At 42.0% G+C, this 21,124-nt stretch overlaps 1 protein-coding gene across 2 annotated transcripts in view; it reads left to right on the forward strand.

The window, feature by feature from the left end:
• The window catches only part of IGFN1 (immunoglobulin like and fibronectin type III domain containing 1), an 877,552-nt gene that overhangs the window by 282,933 nt on the left and 573,495 nt on the right, over nt 1-21,124 (forward strand). For both annotated transcript variants that reach the window (XM_044076544.1, XM_044076545.1), the window contains exon 11: nt 192-464. In XM_044076544.1, coding sequence (XP_043932479.1) covers nt 192-464 — 273 coding nt within the window. The remainder of the gene's footprint in view (nt 1-191; nt 465-21,124) is intronic.

The following is a 21,124-nucleotide window of genomic DNA, read 5'->3' on the forward strand; positions in this document are numbered from 1 at the left end:
TTGTGTACAGAAACTGTGATGAACAATTTCTGAATGCAGAATGTAATACTACTGTGAATAACTGGTATTTTTGTAATAAGGACAGGTTGAATTTGAGTTTTATTTTTAATGTGATGTGTATACTTTAAATAAAATGATTGAGAGGGGAAAAGAAAAGAAAATTAACTATGCTTTTTATCTTTCTTGTACAGTAATCCCAGTTACTTTTAAGAGCCAACTCAAAGAAGTTTGCTGCCAGGAACGAGAGAATGCCATCTTTGAATGTACCCTTTCTTGGCCATATCCAGGGACTGTGTGGCTATATAAGAAACAAAAGTTGGGGCCTGGTGACAAGTATGAGATGTCTGTCTCCCCAGATGGACTGACTCATCGGCTGACTGTGAAGGACACACGTCTCATAGATAAAGGGATTTACGCCATTGAAGCAGGAATCAGTTCATCCAGTGCCTGGCTTATTGTTAATGGTGAGTTCACTAATTCCCCATTTTGTTTATGTAATTGTTTCAGAACGTTATGATTGTCTGACCTGTACTGTACTGTACTGCACTACTTCTTGTTAATCATCTCAAGACAGATCAGTTAAATGCACTGCAAGGAGTGATATGAAAACTGCAAACTAACATTTGCAGTTGCAAAACTACAGAAGGAATAAATACACTGAGTTAAATCCTATGTATGGCAATTTCCAAGACTTGAACTAATAACTTCATTTGTTAAGTTATGCATTAGTGTGTTCTGTTTTGTAGTGTGAAATCTGCTGGAAGGATATCCCCACCCTCACTTAATCACCCCCACTCACAGGCCTTTTCCTAATGAAGGTGAAGCTCCATTAACACTTCAGCATATTTTACTCATCAGTTTAATATAGCCCTGGTAGACATTGAAAAGCCCATAACTATAAAATTAGATGCTGTGACTTGAGTCAAGTATTTAGAGTTCAGAAACCTTGTCTTTGTATCCATGAACATTCTACCTCACTGATTGTTTATGGTGGTAAACCATCTGGGAGGCTTTCCCGCTCCGTTTGCTTCACTCACTCCACTCCCCTGCCCTTCCCCCATATCCCACCCACCCCCAGCACCTCTAGTCTTATCCTAAGGAAAAGCACTCACCATCATTCCTATGATCCGATTATATACAACTCTACCTTGTCCACACCCACATTTCATTCGCACCTTATCTTCTTTTATTTCACCAAACTTATCTGCTTTCCCTTACATCCATCATCCTGAATTCTCATCCCCCCTACTATAACTCTTTTCATCTTACTCTACTTTACCATCACAATACAATCACCACCTCACTCTATCTTGCATTAACTCCAGGCTTACCACCTTCTCTTCTACTATACACACACACTAACATTGCACCATAATTTTACTACTGACCAAGCACATCTCCCCCAACCCTGCTTATCATAAACCACAAGGCAAAACACCTAACCACATTGTCAAAGCCCACTCTGAAGTCAAAACATTTCCAACCTTACCTTCAGCTGCACACATATCACAAGATAACAATCTTAGTTACACCTGATACTACTTACACTCAAACACACAAATACAACTTTTATTATTTTTAAATCCACTATCACAGTTGACATGCTCCTCCTAACCTGCCTAGACTCATTACTCTTAATTCTCAACCTCGCTACAGCTATATCCTCATATACCCACACACACCGATACACATCAACAACCTTCTCCAACCATCTCCACAATAAACAACACAGCTTCTCACATATTTCCTCCCAGCTTTTCTCCTATACCCTCCCATATTATTCATGCCCCAAACTGGCCTCCTCACCTCCTATGAAACCACAGTTGACACCAGTATCATCAGCTAGGAATAAAAAACACTTCCCATGGTACTCATTCCTCTTTATCTATCTACTCAAATGTGGAGATATACATCCTAACCCTGGCCCACCCTCTAATCCTAACCACAAGAGTAACCTCAAAGATTTAAATGGACTTACACTGAACCTTACAAGTATATGTAATAAAATAGCCCCACTGCATGCCTGGATTGATCAAAATAAACCTGACATACTAGCCCTTTACCGAAACATGTCTATACCCCAATGTAAAAGACTCAGAAATAATACCTCCGAACTTTGCAATAACCAGAAGAGATAGATCTAAACAAGGGGGGGAGGGATAGCACTTCTATATACCTCTACGCTCAACATCTCACACACACACACACACACACACACACACACACACACACACACACACACACACACACACACACACACACACACACACACCAGTAATACACCCATCTTTTCCTGTGTTGAGGAACTAAGCTCTTTTTTGAACCTCAACATAATCAAAAAGAATTTGCATAATAGTAATATATACCTCACCAGGTAACAATATACCATTGTTGAAACTATTTTATCCTAGACATCCCAAACAATAAACCTGGAAACAATAATCTTCGGAGACGTAAATATAGATTGGCAAACCATAGCTTGTGTCTCCCCCACAAATAGTATAAATCTGTGTGTTTTTTCTCAGCTTATCAATTCTCAGTAAGATACAGCAAAGATCTTACCTGTTAATCCACCCTAGACTGGATCCTAGTATCCCATCCCACCAATTACCTCTCTTCCAGCAAACTGTCTAGCTCCCTGAGCGATCATCTGCCAGCTTATCCCCTTAAAAGAACTCCCAACAACTAAGAGTACGCACTGTAAATTCAGTTAGGAACTCATAAATAATAAAAGAGTGCTTGAGATGAAACTAAGCCAAATGAGCTATATCTAAATTGTTTATTCAAATTCACACAAAGCAGCCGATGTAAGCATAAACGCCTTTACACATTAGACTTGCGTTTTCGTCTCCATAGAAAGACTTCATCAGATGACCAGTATAAAATCAATTAATCATTTATATTAAGGTTAATTAATAATGGGCCAATGAATTTATGGGAAAAACATTTAAAAGGACCAATGACATTTAGAGTTAAAACAACATTGTAATGTTATTTAAATTTCATTAAAAACCACTTTCAAATGTTATTGCACCTTCTCTTAAAATAATAAAATGTTCATACATAAATCAGAGATAGATACTATATATACATATATAAATCATCAAAAAATAAATTAGTTAAAAATATCACTATTCCTTTTATGTGGTGTTGTGCCTATAAAAAAAAAGGAAACACTGCCATCTCCTGGCAAAAAATATTATTACATCCCATACCATTCATAGTTTTGCAGATCTTAATTTTAACAGTGGCGATATAGAGACATAATCATTCAGCCCAGGGAAATTTCCTGCTTCAAGGGTAACCTGCCACCACAGTTCCCTGAATTCTATCCTCTCTTCCCATGGGCCTCCCCTAATATCATTTTTAATTTGTTCCAACACGAAGAAGGAAAATTCAGGTTTTTTACATAACTTTGTATGCTTAAACAAAACACTAGTTTCTTTGCCTATTGCCATATCATAAATGTGTTCGTAGATCCTTCTTTTTAACATTCTTTTGGTTTTCAAGCACTCTTTTATTATTTATTGGTACGTTTTCTGAGTGCTTTTCCACACTGTGTTTTTTTTGGTTCTTTTTGTGGATTTGAGATTGGTAAGCAAGCCCTTCCTGAAGGTAAAGGGCAGGACGAGTTAGGTCAATCACGCAAATTGATTGGCCAGTTAACGGAACTAATAGATTTACTGACACCGCTCAGCCAATCCTTGGTAGGGCTTTGTGGCAATCTTCTTAATCAGTGCTCACCAGGAACCGAAAGGTTCAAACAGCCGAGAGTTTGTGGATATAACGAAGAAAGAGAGCTTATAGGTGGCTTAAAAGATGCCGGCAACCCTAAAGAAGCAATCGGAGGGACTTTTAACCCAGAATCTACACCGAATGTTTTAAGAACTAATGAAACTGCTACTAGCTCTATGAATGGACATTTCAAAGTGGTTTTTAATGAAATTTTAATAACATTACAATGTTGTTTGAACTCTAAATGTCATTGGTCCTTTGAAATGTTTTTCACATAAATTCATTGGTCCGTTATTAATTAACCTTAATATAAATGATTAATTGATTTTATACTGGTCATCTGATGAAGTCTTTCTATGGAGATGAAAATGCAAGTCTAATGTGTAAAGGCGTTTATGCTTACATCGGCTGCTTTGTGTGAATTTGAATAAACGATTTGGATATAGCTCGTTTGGCTTATTTTCATCTCAAGCACTCTTTTATTATTTATTGGTACGTTTTCTGAGTGCTTTTCCACACTGTGTTGTGTTTCAATTAGGAACTGAACTAACTTTTGTCAGCATAAATTCAGCAATCTCCTACACGAAATAGACTGGACACCCCTTAAACAACTGCCCTGTAATGATGCTGTACTATACTTTAATAATAACGCCTTCCTTTACATACATAATACCCCAACTCCCATTTGTAAGAAAAGAATCAAAAAGAACTCAGCACCATGGCTCTCTAAGGAATGTAAACACCTGATGAAGCAAAGGGACCTAGCCTAGTCAACCCGGAAACAAAACAAAAATTAACAAAATCATGTTAATTTCAAAACACTACATAACAAAGTGACAAATCTAATCAACAGAGATAAGAAGTCATATAATTACCAGCTTCAACTCCAGCATAAAATCAACCCCAGTAAATTTTGGCACTTCATATCTTCTCTACCTAACCCCTGAAGAAATGGAGAGCACACCATATCACCTGATACCCCTCCATCACAAATAGCTGAAAACTTTAACAAGCACTTCATAAAATCAACATCGGACCTACTAACACCCCTAATGCTGGACCCCCCCACCCTTCATCCTATTCAGACACCAACTCCAGACCACCAACTACTTCTAACCCTGTCATTAATAACCCCCCTACTCAACAAAACATCATACGAACCCCATTCTCATTTCATGCCATACCCACTGACACCATGAAGAAACTGCTACAAAAACTAAAACCCTGCTGTACCTCAGCTGATAATTTTCCACCACACTACCGCAAACTGGCTGCTAACTCAATCCCCTACTCAATCAGTATCTATATAAATAGGTCTTTATCCAAATCAGAAGTACCTACCATATGGAAACAATCTCACATCACCCCTATCCACAAAGGAAGCAACTCTTTTGATCCATCCAATTTCCGTCCTATATCCACTTTGTCACTCACATCCAAAATTCTTGAGAAAGGTATCCATCAGCAGGTAATGCAATATCTATTGCAAAACAATCTTTTAACCAAAACCCAACATGGCTTCTAACTTAGCCACAACACAGCTACAGCCCTATTACCTTTTACCGACACTGTGAACAGGGCCAGAGATGCAGGATGCTATACAGCCTCAGTATTCCTTGATCTCTCCAAGGCCTTTGACACAGTGTCTCACCCCTTACTTTTGAACACACTGTCTAACTTAGGCTTCTCACATAACACAGTAAAATGGTTTCAGAGCTACCTCAAGGATCGTAAACAAGCAGTGAAATGGTCCGATGAACTCTCACCCTTTCTCCGCAATCCTACTGGAATCCCTCAAGGCTCCATCCTAGGGCTCCTACTCTTCAACATTTTCACAAACAACCTTCACACCGCTTCTCACCCTGGGACCCTCATTCAATATGCTGATAATTCCACTCTAATATGTACTGCTCAATCACTACCAGAACTACTTTCAAAAACTCAACAGTCCTTTACTGCAGTCGAATCCTGGCTAAGAAATGCCCAACTCTTTCTTAATCCAAAGAAGTCAAAACTAGTACTCTTTCATCTAAAAAATACCTCCCCCTGTCACTGATTATTTTAAAATCCTTGCATCTACAACATTGTCATAGTCATAGAAATAGTACAGGAAACTAAATTTTTAGGAGTTATCACTGACAATAAACTTTCATTCAATCCCCATATACAGCAAAATATAAAGTAAACTCATCAAAAACTGGGACTCTTGTACAGAAACAAAAAAGAAGTTATGTTCTTACCATAATGTTCCATCTGTGTTGATGATCTTCATTCAGTCATTACTGATGGGTGTCGGTTCCATCCTTGGAACTGAGTTGGCCTTTGTAACAAGCTCGCTCCAGCCAAAAAAAACTCTCGAGCTAAGCTTACCCATAGTGCCGTTCTCCCTGCTATCTCAGATCAAGTCAGCCCATAAGAGAGAAAATGGAGGCTTTTTCTGAGCAAGTTCCCTAACCTGGGATTTGGATCAAATCTGAACCTCCAGGAGCCTTTTGGAGGGGGGAAGGAGGGTGGGATGTAATGAATGAATTAAGATCAACAACACAGAGGGAAAGTTATGGTAAGAACATAACTTCTTTATCTGATGTTGTTAATCTTCATTCATTCATTACTGATGGGACAGAGTCCCAAGCTACTTTATGCCCTGGGAGGCCCTATGGAAGGATGTCCCTGAGCACCACCGAACCAAAAGATGCTTTCCCCCTGAAGACCAAATCCAATATGTAATGAGTGATAAAGGTATGAGGAGTAGCCCACGTAGCTGCTGCACAAATGTCATCCATGGAGGCTCTTGAATGAAAGGCAACAGATGTCGCCATTGATCTGGTTGAATGTGCCTTGACATTAGTCGGTAGAGGAATTTTGTTTTGTTGATAGGTAAAGCATATACAATTTCTCAACCATTTATATAAGGTTACTTTAGAAACAGGTTTTCCCAAATGTGGTCCTGAGTAGGATACAACTGGTCAAATTTTTGTAGAGATTTGGTTCTGTCCAAGTAAAACCGTAATTGTCTATGTACATCCAGTAAATGCAGGCAGTACTTTCCTTTATTAGAAAAATTGGGAAAGAAGACTGTCCGGTTGATTGTTTGATTAATAGTCAAATCTAAAACAACTTTGGGTAAGAAGGAGGGATTAGTCCGGAGTGATACTCAATCCTTATGAAAGACCATGTAGGGATGTTTTATGCACAAGGCTTAAAGTTCCAATATTCGGCTTGCTGAGATAATAGCTACCAAGAATAGAGATTTCCAGGATAAAAATTTAACATCACAAGTGGCAGCAGGATCAAAAGGGGATTGGGTCAAGGACTGTAGAGCTAATGTCAAATTCCAAGGTTCAATAGGCTCTTTGAAGGGCGGTCTAATGTGCGAGACAACTTTTAAAAAGGTTTTACAGAGGCAATGATCAATCAAGGACGAGTCTAGGAAGCCATTGTGGAAATTGGAAATAGCAGCCAGGTGTACTCGAATAGTGGAGACTGCCACTCCCGAATGGAGAAGATATGACAAATAGTCTAATACAACACTAACAGGAGTTGAGAAGGGGTCTAGTCCTTTCTGTCGAGACCAAGTGATGAATCTCTTCCACTTGTTGAGATAAAGTTTCCTGGTGGATGGTTTGTATGAAGCCAGAAGAATGTTACACACAGAAGAGGATAGATTATTCTGCCTGGCAATTACTGGAAGTGGAGGAACCAAGCTGTCAGCTTAAGACTCGATATGTTCGGGTATACCAACCCCTGTGGGTGTGACAGTAATTCTGGAGTTGGATCCAGAATCCACGGTTGGTGTACTAGATGAGGAAGGGAAACCAAACTTGTCAAGGCCAAAATGGGGCAATGAGGATTACTCTGCTTCTCAACTAAAGAACTTTCTTTAGGAATTACGGGATCAGAGGTAGAGGAGGAAAATCATAAAGAAGTCCCGTGGGCCAGTCGTGTACTAGAGCGTCCCTTGGGGACTCCTCCAAAGGGGGAATTAGGGCAAAATAGCTGCTGCACTTGTGGTTTGTGGGGGAAGTGAATAGATCACAACAAGGCTGGCCCCAGCGACTGAAGATCTCCACTGCTATTACAGGGTTGAGGGACCACTCATGAGGTAGCAGGATGCATCTGCTCAGCTTGTCTGCAATTACGTTGGAATCCCCAGGAATGTGCGTTGCTATCAGAAAGTGTTTGGAAGACATCGCCTATTGCCAAATTCTGATAGGTTTTCAACACATCGGGTAGGATTTGGTCCCCCCCTGTTTGTTGATATACCAGACTATGGCCATGTTGTCTGACTGGATAGCAATTGTTCCTGAAGGGAGGGCAGACTGGAATGCTTGCAATGCTAGAAGCACTACCCTCAATTCTAGAACACTGATATGCAGGTTGGCCTCCATGGGGGACCAAGTGCCTTGGACTGTCCTTCCCTGGAAATTCCCCCCACCACATCAGGGAGGCATCCGTGGTCACTGTGGCTTTGGGATGAGATGGGGAGAAGGGTCAACTCCATAGAGCCTTTTCTGGCTTCATCCACTAAATTAAGTATTGTTTGCAACGATTTATGTGGATCTGAAAGGACATAGGATTAGTCAACGGACACCATTGTGTCACTAACAGCCACTGTAGGAGGCTCATGTGTAATCTTGCTAGGAGAAATATGGTGACAGATGCTGCCATTGATCCAAGTAGTTGAAGGACTGCATAAGCTGAAACCTTGTCCTGAGAGAGTATCACCCGGAGTTGACATCTTATTCGCTGTAACCTGTGAAATGAGAGAGAGACTAGGCAAGACTGAGTGTCGAAAGTTGCCCCTATGAATTCCAGAGTTTCAGGAGGAGTTAACTAGGATTTCATTCATTTATAGAGATTCCTAAGGATTTCAATAGCTTTAGGGTATATTGTAAGGCAGTTACCAGTAGACGCTTGGTGGGGCAGTAAGGAGCCAACCATCTAAATACGGAAACACCTAGAATCCTTGAAGTCTCAAATGAGCTGTCACCACTGCCATGCATTTGATAAACACTCTGGGGGCTATAAAGAGTCCAAAGGGCAGCGCTTGAAACTGATAGTGATTGGCTCCCAGCTGGAAGCAGAGGAATCTCCTGAAGCATTTGTCCATTTATATGTGGTAATACGCATCCTGGAGCTCTATCAAGCACATCCAATCGTCTTTCTCCAGAAACAGAAGGCTAGACTGAACCATGACCATCTAGAATTTCATTTGTCTGATGAAATTGTTTAGGATGCTGAGTTCCAAAATTGGCCTCCAGTCCCCTGTCTTGTTTGGTAATAAAAATAACCTTGAGTAATACCCAGATCCTATTTGGTCTGGTGGGACTGTATGAATGACTCTTTTTTTGAGCAGCTTTTGAATTTCTTGAGCTGCTGCCTCCTTATGACTGGGTGGAACATCAGGGATTTGCCTTAATGGCGTTGGAAAGAGATCAAAGGGGATATTGTAACCTCTGGTTATTATCGTATGCATCCAAAGAATCTGTCATTATGGATTGCCAGGCAAGGTGGTGCAGAGAAAACTGTCCCCTGACTGCTTCCAGAGGTAAGCAATTGGGCCGCTCTTCAGGAGCATTGATAGGGCTGTCCAGAGAAAGAATCCCTGGATCCCTGATTAAGCAGACCCCCTCTGCCTCTGGGGCATTTTCCTGATGAGTTTCCCCTTCTGCCCCGAGGAGGAAACTCACTATGTGTGTCACGGAAAGGACCCTGGCACTTTTTGTACCACATCCTTTCACTATTCTAATTCCTAGAATAAGATCACTGGGGGCTGGAAAAACATATGCCCATGGCAGACAGGGTCTTGCTGTCCTTCTCATACCTGGCTAATGTGTCTTTTACCTTTGGGCCAAAAAGAGAGGAAGCATCAACAGCAGCATTGACAAAGGAAGACTTAATGGGGTCTGCAAAGTCACATAAGCGCATCCAGGCATGACGTCTCATAACACCTGCACTTGCTGCTCTATCTGCCCTTTTGGTAATATGATAAATCAAACACATGGATGAATTAAAAATAGATTCCAGGGTGGCAAGCTGTGAGGCAACTTTGTCGCGTACCTCTTCAGATACTGCTCCTGCTAGAGTTCCTGAGAGTTCCGTAATTAGGTCTCTCTGGAGACAGGTAAAGTGTGTCAAGTAATTCAAGGACTGAATGGCAAAGGTCAAGGAAGCGTATACCTGCTTCCCTAGTTTATCCATCATCTGGGATTCCTTGTTTGGAGGATAGATAGTAGAACTCTCCTCGGTGAGTTCTTTCCTAGTGGCTGCCACCACCACCACAGCGTCTACTGCCAAGCCTTTGGACCAACTGAGAAATTCCTCTCGGGGAGATAGAATTTTGTCTGGTCTTCAGGGGTAGGTTCAACAGTGTCAGGACTCTTCCATGCGTGCTGCACGATGAGCTGGGTTAGTTCATCTGCAGGTGAGGTAATCAAAGATGTAGATGGTTGAGCACAAAAAGCCTGCAAGAATACAGACTCCTCAGAATAATGGTTGGAGGGCTTCCAGTCACCCTGCTGTTTCAGGATTTCTAAAATGTCTCAGAAGCAGACATCCTCAAGGGGTGACTATGGGGACCCTTTCTCATCATTGTAGTCTGTATCTTTGGTAAGGGATTCTTCAGGGGAATCCACGTGCTTCCTCTTGCATGATCTCTTCCTGGGTACCTCCTCAGCGGGAGCATCTGAAGAGGACTCCAAAGAGAAGGTGCCCTGCGGTAGGGTATCTTGAGGCTCTTGTGCTCAGTGTCCCAGTGTAGTGGACTGTGTCAGCTGTGGTCCAGAGGGTGAATATATATGGTACTTTGATGCCGAGGGAACCAGCTGTGTACCTGCTGAGGCAAGGGCCCTCTCCATCACCTGGAAAGCAGACCCACCCGAAGAGGGATGGGAGCCCCTAACTGAGAAGGATAACCTCAGAACCGGAGGCACACCCTGCCCTGATGAGCCCACCCCCAGGGAAGAAGCCAAAAAGAGGACTTGGTGCCACCAAGACAACTGGAACCATAATAGATGGCACCGTAGAAAAAATAGGTGTTGTACTAGGGGTCATGGTGCCAACAGCCTAGTCATGATCCTGAGAATGGCTCAGCTCCAAGTCAGTCAACAGCCAAAGGGTAGGCTCCGGGGCCATGGTAAGGTCTACCAGTGGAAGCAAAGAAGCTGGAACTGGGATAGGTGTCGGTGTCAAGGACTTCGACACCTCCAAGGAAGTCAAAGGAGGAGTATATGTTGGAGTCTTTGGAGAAAATCCCTCGGCTCAGGGTGGGAGGGAGGATTTGGAAGGGGTTGTGATTCCTCTGTCCACCAGGAACTAATCTATGAGTCTCACCATATTGAATTCCAAAAGGCTCCTGGAGGAGCGGGTTGATATCCATGACAGAGAATCAGGGCGCTCTAAGAAGAGGCTGCACTGTTGTCCAAAAAAGTGATCTGCAGTGGGAGAATATTGGGTTCCGAGGGACTGTTTCACATTTTGGCACCACGGTCACAGGACCAGTAAGATGTATGGGGGGGGGGGGTGACCGGAGTTGGGATCACTATTTTTGGTGCTAAAAGGGAGACTGGTACTGTAGCAGAAATCAAAGTCATGGATGGTTCAGTAGTCATGACCTGTACTGTAGTCAGTGTTTGAGGCACTGGCGCCGAGGATGGTACCATAGTAGGCAGTTGAGGTCCTGGAACCGAGGATGCCACCGTAGAAGGGGGATTGAGGCCCTGGTGCCAAGATTGCTGGAGCTAATTTAGGAACTTCTGCCTTTGGTTCCATAAATTTTGAGTCAGTAATATGGGAAGAAGAAGAAGGAACAGAATGGCTCCTCCTTTTATGTTCCCTTTTAGGAGGGGGTGAGCCCTCTGTCTCAGAAGTAGACTCCAAAAAGGGAGTTTTTAAGAGACCTTTAAGGATTAAATTATTTTTTTCTTTCAGTTAAAGTGCAGGTGCTAAAGCCCTTACATATCCTGCATGGTGGATGAACAGACAAATGCGGAAGCCCAAAACAGTAGACACAGGACAGATGGCTATCTGAGTTTGGCATTTTCTTATTACACTGGTCGCATAGTTTAAAACACATTATTTATCAGTTATCTTATATATATATATATATATATATATATATATATATATATATAGGGGAACAACATTCTCCAACAACAGTATAATTCTGAACAATCAGGAATACACACTCACACAATCAAGAAAAGGAAATAGATAGTGTATATATATATATATATATATATATATATATATATATATTTTTTTTTTTAACAACGACAGAAAAACCTAACGGGTGGAGAGAGAAGGAGAAAAGGGAAAGGGAATACCAGCAATAGTATTGAGAATTACTTCAGCGGTAAGGAAAGGCTTGTACCAATGATGGTACAAAGAATACCAAACTTGGTAAGAAGTAGGAAAGAAGCACTCAAACAGATAGCAAACTCTAAGCGACTATTAATAAAATATATGAGAATTAAGGATACACAAGCAAAAGCTAAAGAAAGGTTAAAGAAGTGAAGAATTTCTAATGACCTAGCTGAGAGCTGGTTTGACACGTCTTGATATCTACGCGGCAAACAAGATCTGAGGTAACAGAGAGAGCGGCGCTATGGGTAAGCTTAGCTCGAGAGTTGTTTTGGCTGGCGCAAGCTTGTTATAAAGGCTGACTCGGTTCCGAGGACGGAACCAACACCAATCAGTAAAGAATGAATGAAGATTAACAACAGATCATTTCTTTACTGCCGCAACCAAAACTACCTTTGCAAAAACATTTCTACTTCCCCCTCCCTTCTTTATGGTGCCCCTCTCCTAGCTAACTTACAAACTTCTACCCTAAGGAAGATGGAACAGTGCTATAACAAAGTTGCAAAGTTTGCAAAAAACTCTAAATATCCCACACACCACTGTAAATCACTCCTAGAATTAAACTGGCATGAACTCCCCAACCAACTTGCCTTTATTCAGCTATCCACCTTGCACAACCTTATTTTCAATCCTGCTGCCTGCCCTTCACTAGCCAGTCTAGTCACACCTTACACACCATTCGATCCCTATGATCAGAAGACAAAACTCTCTTAGCTATCTCAAAACCCACAAGAAAACCAGGTCACTCTCTGTAGTCATACTTTGTCCCTATACTTTGGAATTCACTACCTCTAGCTACCAGGTCTATACCTGGCCTAACCCATTTCAAAGCCTCTTTAAAAAATCATCTCAAAAATACATGGCTCTTCTCCGACATAAAGCCTGCCTAATGCTCGGCTCTTCCTGTTCTTCTACACTAGCCTCATCCTCCTCTTCTGTCATATTTCAATCCCTCATAGTCTGCAAGATCCTAATGCTCTTCTAACTCCTTCTCTGTTTCTATACCATATCCTTACACTACTGCTCAGGCTGAATTGCTTCTGTTATTCTTAACTCTCTCACTATCATTCTGCATCACTGACTTTCTGGCTATTATTTTCCTGACTAAAACTAACATTCTATTTTTCATGTACTATGACAGTCAGTATCACACACTGCACTACCTACGTACTATTTTTTTTTGGACACTCTCTACATCATGCATGGTGAGAGTGACTATTATTGTCTATAATGTTTTAACTCAGTATAATTGTCTAGATGTGTAGTATATATTGTAACATCTTGCAACATAGTTTTTTCTTTCAACTTATTTTTTGTATAGCATCTCTAATGCCGTGTGTATTGTACTGGATTATACTGTATTTGTATTGTACTGTATGTGGAGCTTTTCTCCCCGGGCCTCTGCTGAAAATGGGTTCTGCAGACCCAGTCAGACCAGCCCGGTAAACAAACGTCAAATAAATAAATTAAATAAATAAAATCATGCTAACCAGTATCCATTGTATGGCAAATAACAGCATATAGAACGCAGGTTAACATTTAATGCAGTGATAGCTGATGTCCACTGCAAATGACCCAGCAGCAGCTGTCATATTAGACAGTATAGCTTTAACAGAAATTTGTACATGAATTAACAAAAACCAAGATGTGAAGCAGAGCTGCCAGCCAACCAAGGCTCCTTAAAGTCCAAGAGTGGATGTGATACTTTCTAGGTAAAGCAGAAACCACTGAAGGTGTGTATGAGGAGTGGAGGGACATATAAATGTGCTCACTGCCAAAAAACAAATGATGAATCTCAAATTAGTGCCTCTCAAGATGCTATATTGTGTAGGTGTACAAAGTTTCTGAATAATGGCAGATAGGAGATCATCCCCCCATCACAAACACTTTTGACAGCCATACAGTTGGCTCCTTATTATAATTCTGAGACCTGTAAGTACAAGCCTTGGAATTATTAAAAGTCTGGAAATAATGGAAAGCAGCCAATGCTGAACACTGCTGCTCTCCTTTAAAGCTGTTCTTTGTAGGAGGCAAGCCCCTTTGCACCCCAGATGTAGACGGCAAGCCCCTTGTCCTCCAAACGTACATATGCCAACTCTAAGATCACCATTCCGTGGAGAAAAGGGAATAAGCTGAGAAATAACAATCCTGGACTTAGTATATGTAATTCTGCATTTTCATTCATTCAGTCTCACTTTTCTGGGACTTGCACTAACAAATTTTGTGATGGCAAACAGTTACCTATGCAGCCACAAACTGTGTGAGATATGGCTGCTGGATGGTGGCACACTAAAGATAACACAAAAATACACTATTGAACCATTTATGAATCACTCTAAATGCTTGCATTGTTCTGAAACATTTTAGTCCTTTTGTGCCTAATTATTCTGAAACTCAGTCCTGTGGATGGCAAGTCACTGTTTGATACTTTGCTTTTAAAACATTTACAAAAATAACAATTAAAGAAACAACAGCATGGAATTATTTGCATTCCATAATTATTTAAAAAGAAGTTATGTTCTTACCATAACGTTCCATCTGTGTTTATCTTCATTCATTCATTACTGATGGGTGTCGGTTCCATCCTCGGAGCCAAGTCGGTCTTATAACAGGCTCATGCCAGCCAAAAAACCCTTGAGCTAAGTTTTACCCATAGTGCCCTTCTCCCTGTTACCTAAGATCGAGTTTGCTCATGATAAAGAAAGCAGAGGGTTTTTTGAGCAAGTCCCCTAATGTGAGATTTGGACCAAATTCGAACGTCCAGGAGCCCCTTGGAGGGGGAAGGAGGATGGACATAATGAATTCATGAAGATAAACAACACAGATGGAACGTTATGGTAAGAACATAACTTCTTTATCTGATGTTGTTAATCATCATTCATTCCTTACTGATGGGACAGAGTCCATAGCTACGTTATTTCCTGGGAGGCCCTATAGAAGGATGTTCCTGAGTACCACTGAACCAAAAGATGCTCTCTCCAGTAGACCAAATCCAATTTGTAATGAGTGATAAATGAATGAGGGGGTAACCCAAGTTGCAGCTGCACAGATATCATCCACTGAAGTCCTCGAATGTAAAGCAACAGAAGTCGCCATTGATCTGGTTGAGTGTGCTTTGACCTTGTTCAGTAGAGGAATTTTATTATGTTGGTAGACAAAGCACATACAATTTCTCAACCACGTAGATAAAGTTACTTTAGAAACAGGTTTTCCCAATTTTGGACCTGAATAGGAAACAAAGAACTGGTCAGATTTACATACTGATTTAGTTCTGTCAAGGTAAAATCGTAATTGTCTATGTACATCCAGTAAATGAAGACAGCATTCTCCTTTATTTGACAAGTTTGGAAAAAAGACTGGTAGGTCAATAGTCTGGTTAATACTCAACACTGAAATAACTTTGGGCAGAAAGTAAAGGTTAGTCCAGAATGATACTCTGTCCTTACGAAAGACCATATAAGGGCATTTTATGCACAAGGCCTGAAGCTCGGATATATGTCTAGCTGAGGTGATGGCTACTAAAAATAGGGATTGCCAGGATAAGAACTTTATATCACAAGTGGCAGCAGGTTCAAAGGGTGATCATGTGAGGGACTGTAGCATTAATGTTAAATTCCAAGGTTCAATCGGTTCCTTGAAGGTGGTCTGATATGTGAGACCCCTTTCAAGAAGGTTTTACAGAGACAATAGGAAATTATGTATGAGTCTTGGAGTCCATTATGAAAGTTTGAAATAGCTGCCAAATGTTCCCAAATGGTGGAGGCTGCTGCTCCTGAATGGAGAAGGCATGACAAATAATCCAAAACCACAGTAACAGGACCTGAGCAAGGGTCTAGTTCTCTCTGCTGGGAACACATAAGGAATCTCTTCCACTTGCTAAGATAGATTCTCCTGGTGGATGGTTTGTGAGAAGCCAGAAGAATGTTACATACCGGGGAGGTAAGGTTACTCTGCTTGGCAATTACTGGAAGTGGAGAAACCAAGCTATCAGCTTGAGAGTGGATATGTTTGGGTGCATCAACTCTTGTGGGTGCAAGATTAATCCCGGAGTTGGATCCAGAATCCATGGTTGGTGTACTAGGTGAGGGCAAAGGAAGGGAAACCAAACTTGTTGGTGCCAGTAGGGTGCAATGAGGATTACCTTGCTTCTCAACCAAAGGGCCTTCTTTAGAAATTGCGGGATCAGAAAAGGGGAGGGAAAGCATACAGAAGTCCTGTGGGCCAATCGTGTATTAGACCATCCCTCAGGGACTCCCCCTATGGGGAAATTAGGGCAAAGTAGCAGCTGCATTTGTGATTTGCTGGAGATGCGAATAGGTCACAGCAAGGCTGGCCCCAGTTGCTGAAGATGTTCGCTGCTATGGTTGGATTGAGGTACCACTCGTGAGGCAGGAGGATACGTCTGCAATCACAATGGAATTCCTGGGAATGTGCATTGTTATCAGGAAGCAGTTGGAAGCTATCACCCATTGCCAAATTTTCATGGCTTCTCGACACAATGAGTAAGACTCGGTTCCCCCCCTGTTTGTTGATGTACCAGACCACTGACAAGTTGTCGGACTGGATAGCAATTGTCCCTGATGGGAGGGCCGATTGGAATGCTTGCAATGCTAGAAGCACTGCCCTCAGTTCTAGAACATTGATATGCAAGTTGGCCTCATCTTTCCTGGAAGTGCCCTCCCACCCTATCAGGAAGCTTCCATGGTCACTATGGCCTTGGGCTGAGATGGGGAGAACGGGTGACTCCATAGTTCTTTTTCTGGATTCATCCATCAAGTTAAATCTTGTTTGCATCAGTTTGCTATGTGGATCTGAAAGGACATAGGATGGTGCAAAGGAGACCACTGTGTTTTTTGAGCAAGTCCCCTAATGTGGGATTTGGACCAAATTCAAACCTCCAGGAGCCCCTTGGAGGGGGAAGTAGGATGGGACATAATGAATTAATGAAGATAAACAACACAGATGGAACGTTATGGGATAATGCCGTTATCTGATGTTGTTAATCTTCATTCATTCCTTACTGATGGGACAGAGTCCATAGCTACTTTATGTCCTGGGAGGCCCTATGAAAGGATGTTCCTGAGTACCACTGAACCAAAAGATGCTCTCCCCAGTAGACCAAATCCAATTTGTAATGAGTGATAAATGTATGAGGGGGTAGCCCAAGTTGCAGCTGCACAGATATCATCCATTGAAGTCCTCGAATGTAAAGCAACAGAAGTCGCCATTGATCTGGTTGAGTGTGCTTTGACCTTGTTCAGTAGGGGAATTTTATTATGTTGGTAGACAAAACATATACAATTTCTCAACCACTTAGATAAAGTTACTTTAGAAACAGGTTTTCCCAATTTTGGACCTGAATAGGAAACAAAGAACTGGTCAGATTTACATACTGATTTAGTTCTGTCAAGGTAAAATCGTAATTGTCTATGTACATCCAGTAAATGAAGACAGCATTCTCCTTTATTTGACAAGTTTGGAAAAAAGACTGGTAGGTCAATAGTCTGGTTAATACTCAACACTGAAATAACTTTGGGCAGAAAGTAAAGGTTAGTCCAGAATGATACTCTGTCCTTACGAAAGACCATATAAGGGCATTTTATGCACAAGGCCTGAAGCTCGGATATATGTCTAGCTGAGGTGATGGCTACTAAAAATAGGGATTTCCAGGATAAGAACTTTATATCACAAGTGGCAGCAGGTTCAAAGGGTGATCGTGTGAGGGACTGTAGCATTAATGTTAAATTCCAAGGTTCAATCGGTTCCTTGAAGGTGGTCTGATATGTGAGACCCCTTTCAAGAAGGTTTTACAGAGACAATAGGAAATTATGTATGAGTCTTGGAGTCCATTATGAAAGTTTGAAATAGCTGCCAAATGTTCCCAAATGGTGGAGGCTGCTGCTCCTGAATGGAGAAGGCATGACAAATAATCCAAAACCACAGTAACAGGACCTGAGCAAGGGTCTAGTTCTCTCTGCTGGGAACACATAAGGAATCTCTTCCATTTGCTAAGATAGATTTTCCTGGTGGATGGTTTGTGAGAAGCCAGAAGAATGTTACATACCGGGGAGGTAAGGTTACTCTGCTTGGCAATTACTGGAAGTGGAGAAACCAAGCTATCAGCTTGAGAGTGGATATGTTTGGGTGCATCAACTCTTGTGGGTGCAAGATTAATCCCGGAGTTGGATCCAGAATCCATGGTTGGTGTACTAGGTGAGGGCAAAGGAAGGGAAACCAAACTTGTTGGTGCCAGTAGGGTGCAATGAGGATTACCTTGCTTCTCAACCAAAGGGCCTTCTTTAGAAATTGCGGGATCAGAAAAGGGGAGGGAAAGCATACAGAAGTCCTGTGGGCCAATCGTGTATTAGACCATCCCTCAGGGACTCCCCCTATGGGGAAATTAGGGCAAAGTAGCAGCTGCATTTGTGATTTGCTGGAGATGCGAATAGGTCACAGCAAGGCTGGCCCCAGTTGCTGAAGATGTTCGCTGCTATGGTTGGATTGAGGTACCACTCATGAGGCAGGAGGATACATCTGCTCAGCTTGTCTGCAATCACAATGGAATTCCTGGGAATGTGCATTGTTATCAGGAAGCAGTTGGAAGCTATCACCCATTGCCAAATTTTCATGGCTTCTCGACACAATGAGTAAGACTCGGTTCCCCCCCTGTTTGTTGATGTACCAGACCACTGACAAGTTGTCGGACTGGATAGCAATTGTCCCTGATGGGAGGGCAGATTGGAATGCTTGCAATGCTAGAAGCACTGCCCTCAGTTCTAGAACATTGATATGCAAGTTGGCCTCATCTTTCCCTGGAAGTGCCCTCCCCACCCTATCAGGGAAGCGTCCATGGTCACTATGGCCTTGGGCTGAGATGGGGAGAACGGGTGACTCCATAGTTCTTTTTCTGGATTCATCCATCAAGTTAAATCTTGTTTGCATCAGTTTGCTATGTGGATCTGAAAGGACATAGGATGGTGCAAAGGAGACCACTGTGTTTTTTGAGCAAGTCCCCTAATGTGGGATTTGGACCAAATTCAAACCTCCAGGAGCCCCTTGGAGGGGGAAGTAGGATGGGACATAATGAATTAATGAAGATAAACAACACAGATGGAACGTTATGGGATAATGCCGTTATCTGATGTTGTTAATCTTCATTCATTCCTTACTGATGGGACAGAGTCCATAGCTACTTTATGTCCTGGGAGGCCCTATGGAAGGATGTTACTGAGTACCACTGAACCAAAAGATGCTCTCCCCAGGAGACCAAATCCAATTTGTAATGAGTGATAAATGTATGAGGGGGTAGCCCAAGTTGCAGCTGCACAGATATCATCCATTGAAGTCCTCGAATGTAAAGCAACAGAAGTCGCCATTGATCTGGTTGAGTGTGCTTTGACCTTGTTCGGGAGAGGAATTTTATTATGTTGGTAGACAAAGCATATACAATTTCTCAACCACTTAGATAAAGTTAATTTAGAAACAGGTTTTCGCAATTTTGGACCTGAATAGGAAACAAATAACTGTTCAGATTTACATTCTGATTTACTTCTGTCAAGTTAAAATCGTAATTGTCTATGTACATCCAGTAAATGAAGACAGCATTCTCCTTTATTTGACAAGTTTGGAAAAAAGACTGGTAGGTCAATAGTCTGGTTAATACTCAACACTGAAATAACTTTGGGCAGAAAGTAAGGGTTAGTCCAGAATGATACTCTGTCCTTACGAAAGACCATATAAGGGCATTTTATGCACAAGGCCTGAAGCTCGGATATATGTCTAGCTGAGGTGATGGCTACTAAAAATAGGGATTTCCAGGATAAGAACTTTATATCACAAGTGGCAGCAGGTTCAAAGGGTGATTGTGTGAGGGATTGTAGCATTAATGTTAAATTCCAAGGTTCAATCGGTTCTTTGAAGGTGGTCTGATATGTGAGACCCCTTTCAAGAAGGTTTTACAGAGACAATAGGAAATTATGTATGAGTCTTGGAGTCCATTATGAAAGTTTGAAATAGCTGCCAAATGTTCCCAAATGGTGGAGGCTGCTGCTCCTGAATGGAGAAGGCATGACAAATAATCCAAAACCACAGTAACAGGACCTGAGCAAGGGTCTAGTTCTCTCTGCTGGGAACACATAAGGAATCTCTTCCACTTGCTAAGATAGATTTTCCTGGTGGATGGTTTGTGAGAAGCCAGAAGAATATTATATACCGGGGAGGTAAGGTTACTCTGCTTGGCAATTACTGGAAGTGGAGAAACCAAGCTATCAGCTTGAGAGTGGATATGTTTGGGTGTATCAACTCTTGTGGGTGCAAGATTAATCCCGGAGTTGGATCCAGAATCCATGGTTGGTGTACTAGGTGAGGGCAAAGGAAGGGAAACCAAACTTGTTGGTGCTAGTAGGGTGCAATGAGGATTACCTTGCTTCTCAACCAAAGGGCCTTCTTTAGAAATTGCGGGATCAGAAAAGGGGAGGGAAAGCATACAGAAGTCCTGTGTGCCAATCGTGTATTAGACCATCCCTCAGGGACTCCCCCTATGGGGAAATTAGGGCAAAGTAGCAGCTGCATTTGTGATTTGCTGGAGAGGCGAATAGGTCGCAGCAAGGCTGGCCCCAGTTGCTGAAGATGTTCGCTGCTATGGTTGGATTGAGGTACCACTCGTGAGGCAGGAGGATAGATCTGCTCAGCTTGTCTGCAATTACAATGGAATTCCTGGGAATGTGCATTGTTATCAGGAAGCAGTTGGAAGCTATCACCCATTGCCAAATTTTCATGGCTTCTCGACACAATGGGTAAGACTCGGTTCCCCCCTGTTTGTTGATGTACCAGACCACTGACATGTTGTCGGACTGGATAGCAATTGTCCCTGATGGGAAGGCAGATTGGAATGCTTGCAATGCTAGAAGCACTGCCCTCAGTTCTAGAACATTGATATGCAAGTTGGCCTCATCTTTCCCTGGAAGTGCCCTCCCCACCCTATCAGGGAAGCTTCCATGGTCACTATGGCCATGGGCTGAGATGGGGA

Source organism: Protopterus annectens, chromosome 7.part0 (assembly GCF_019279795.1).
Source record: "Protopterus annectens isolate FY-2018-M chromosome 7.part0, PAN1.0, whole genome shotgun sequence".
Taxonomy (NCBI): domain Eukaryota; kingdom Metazoa; phylum Chordata; order Ceratodontiformes; family Protopteridae; genus Protopterus; species Protopterus annectens.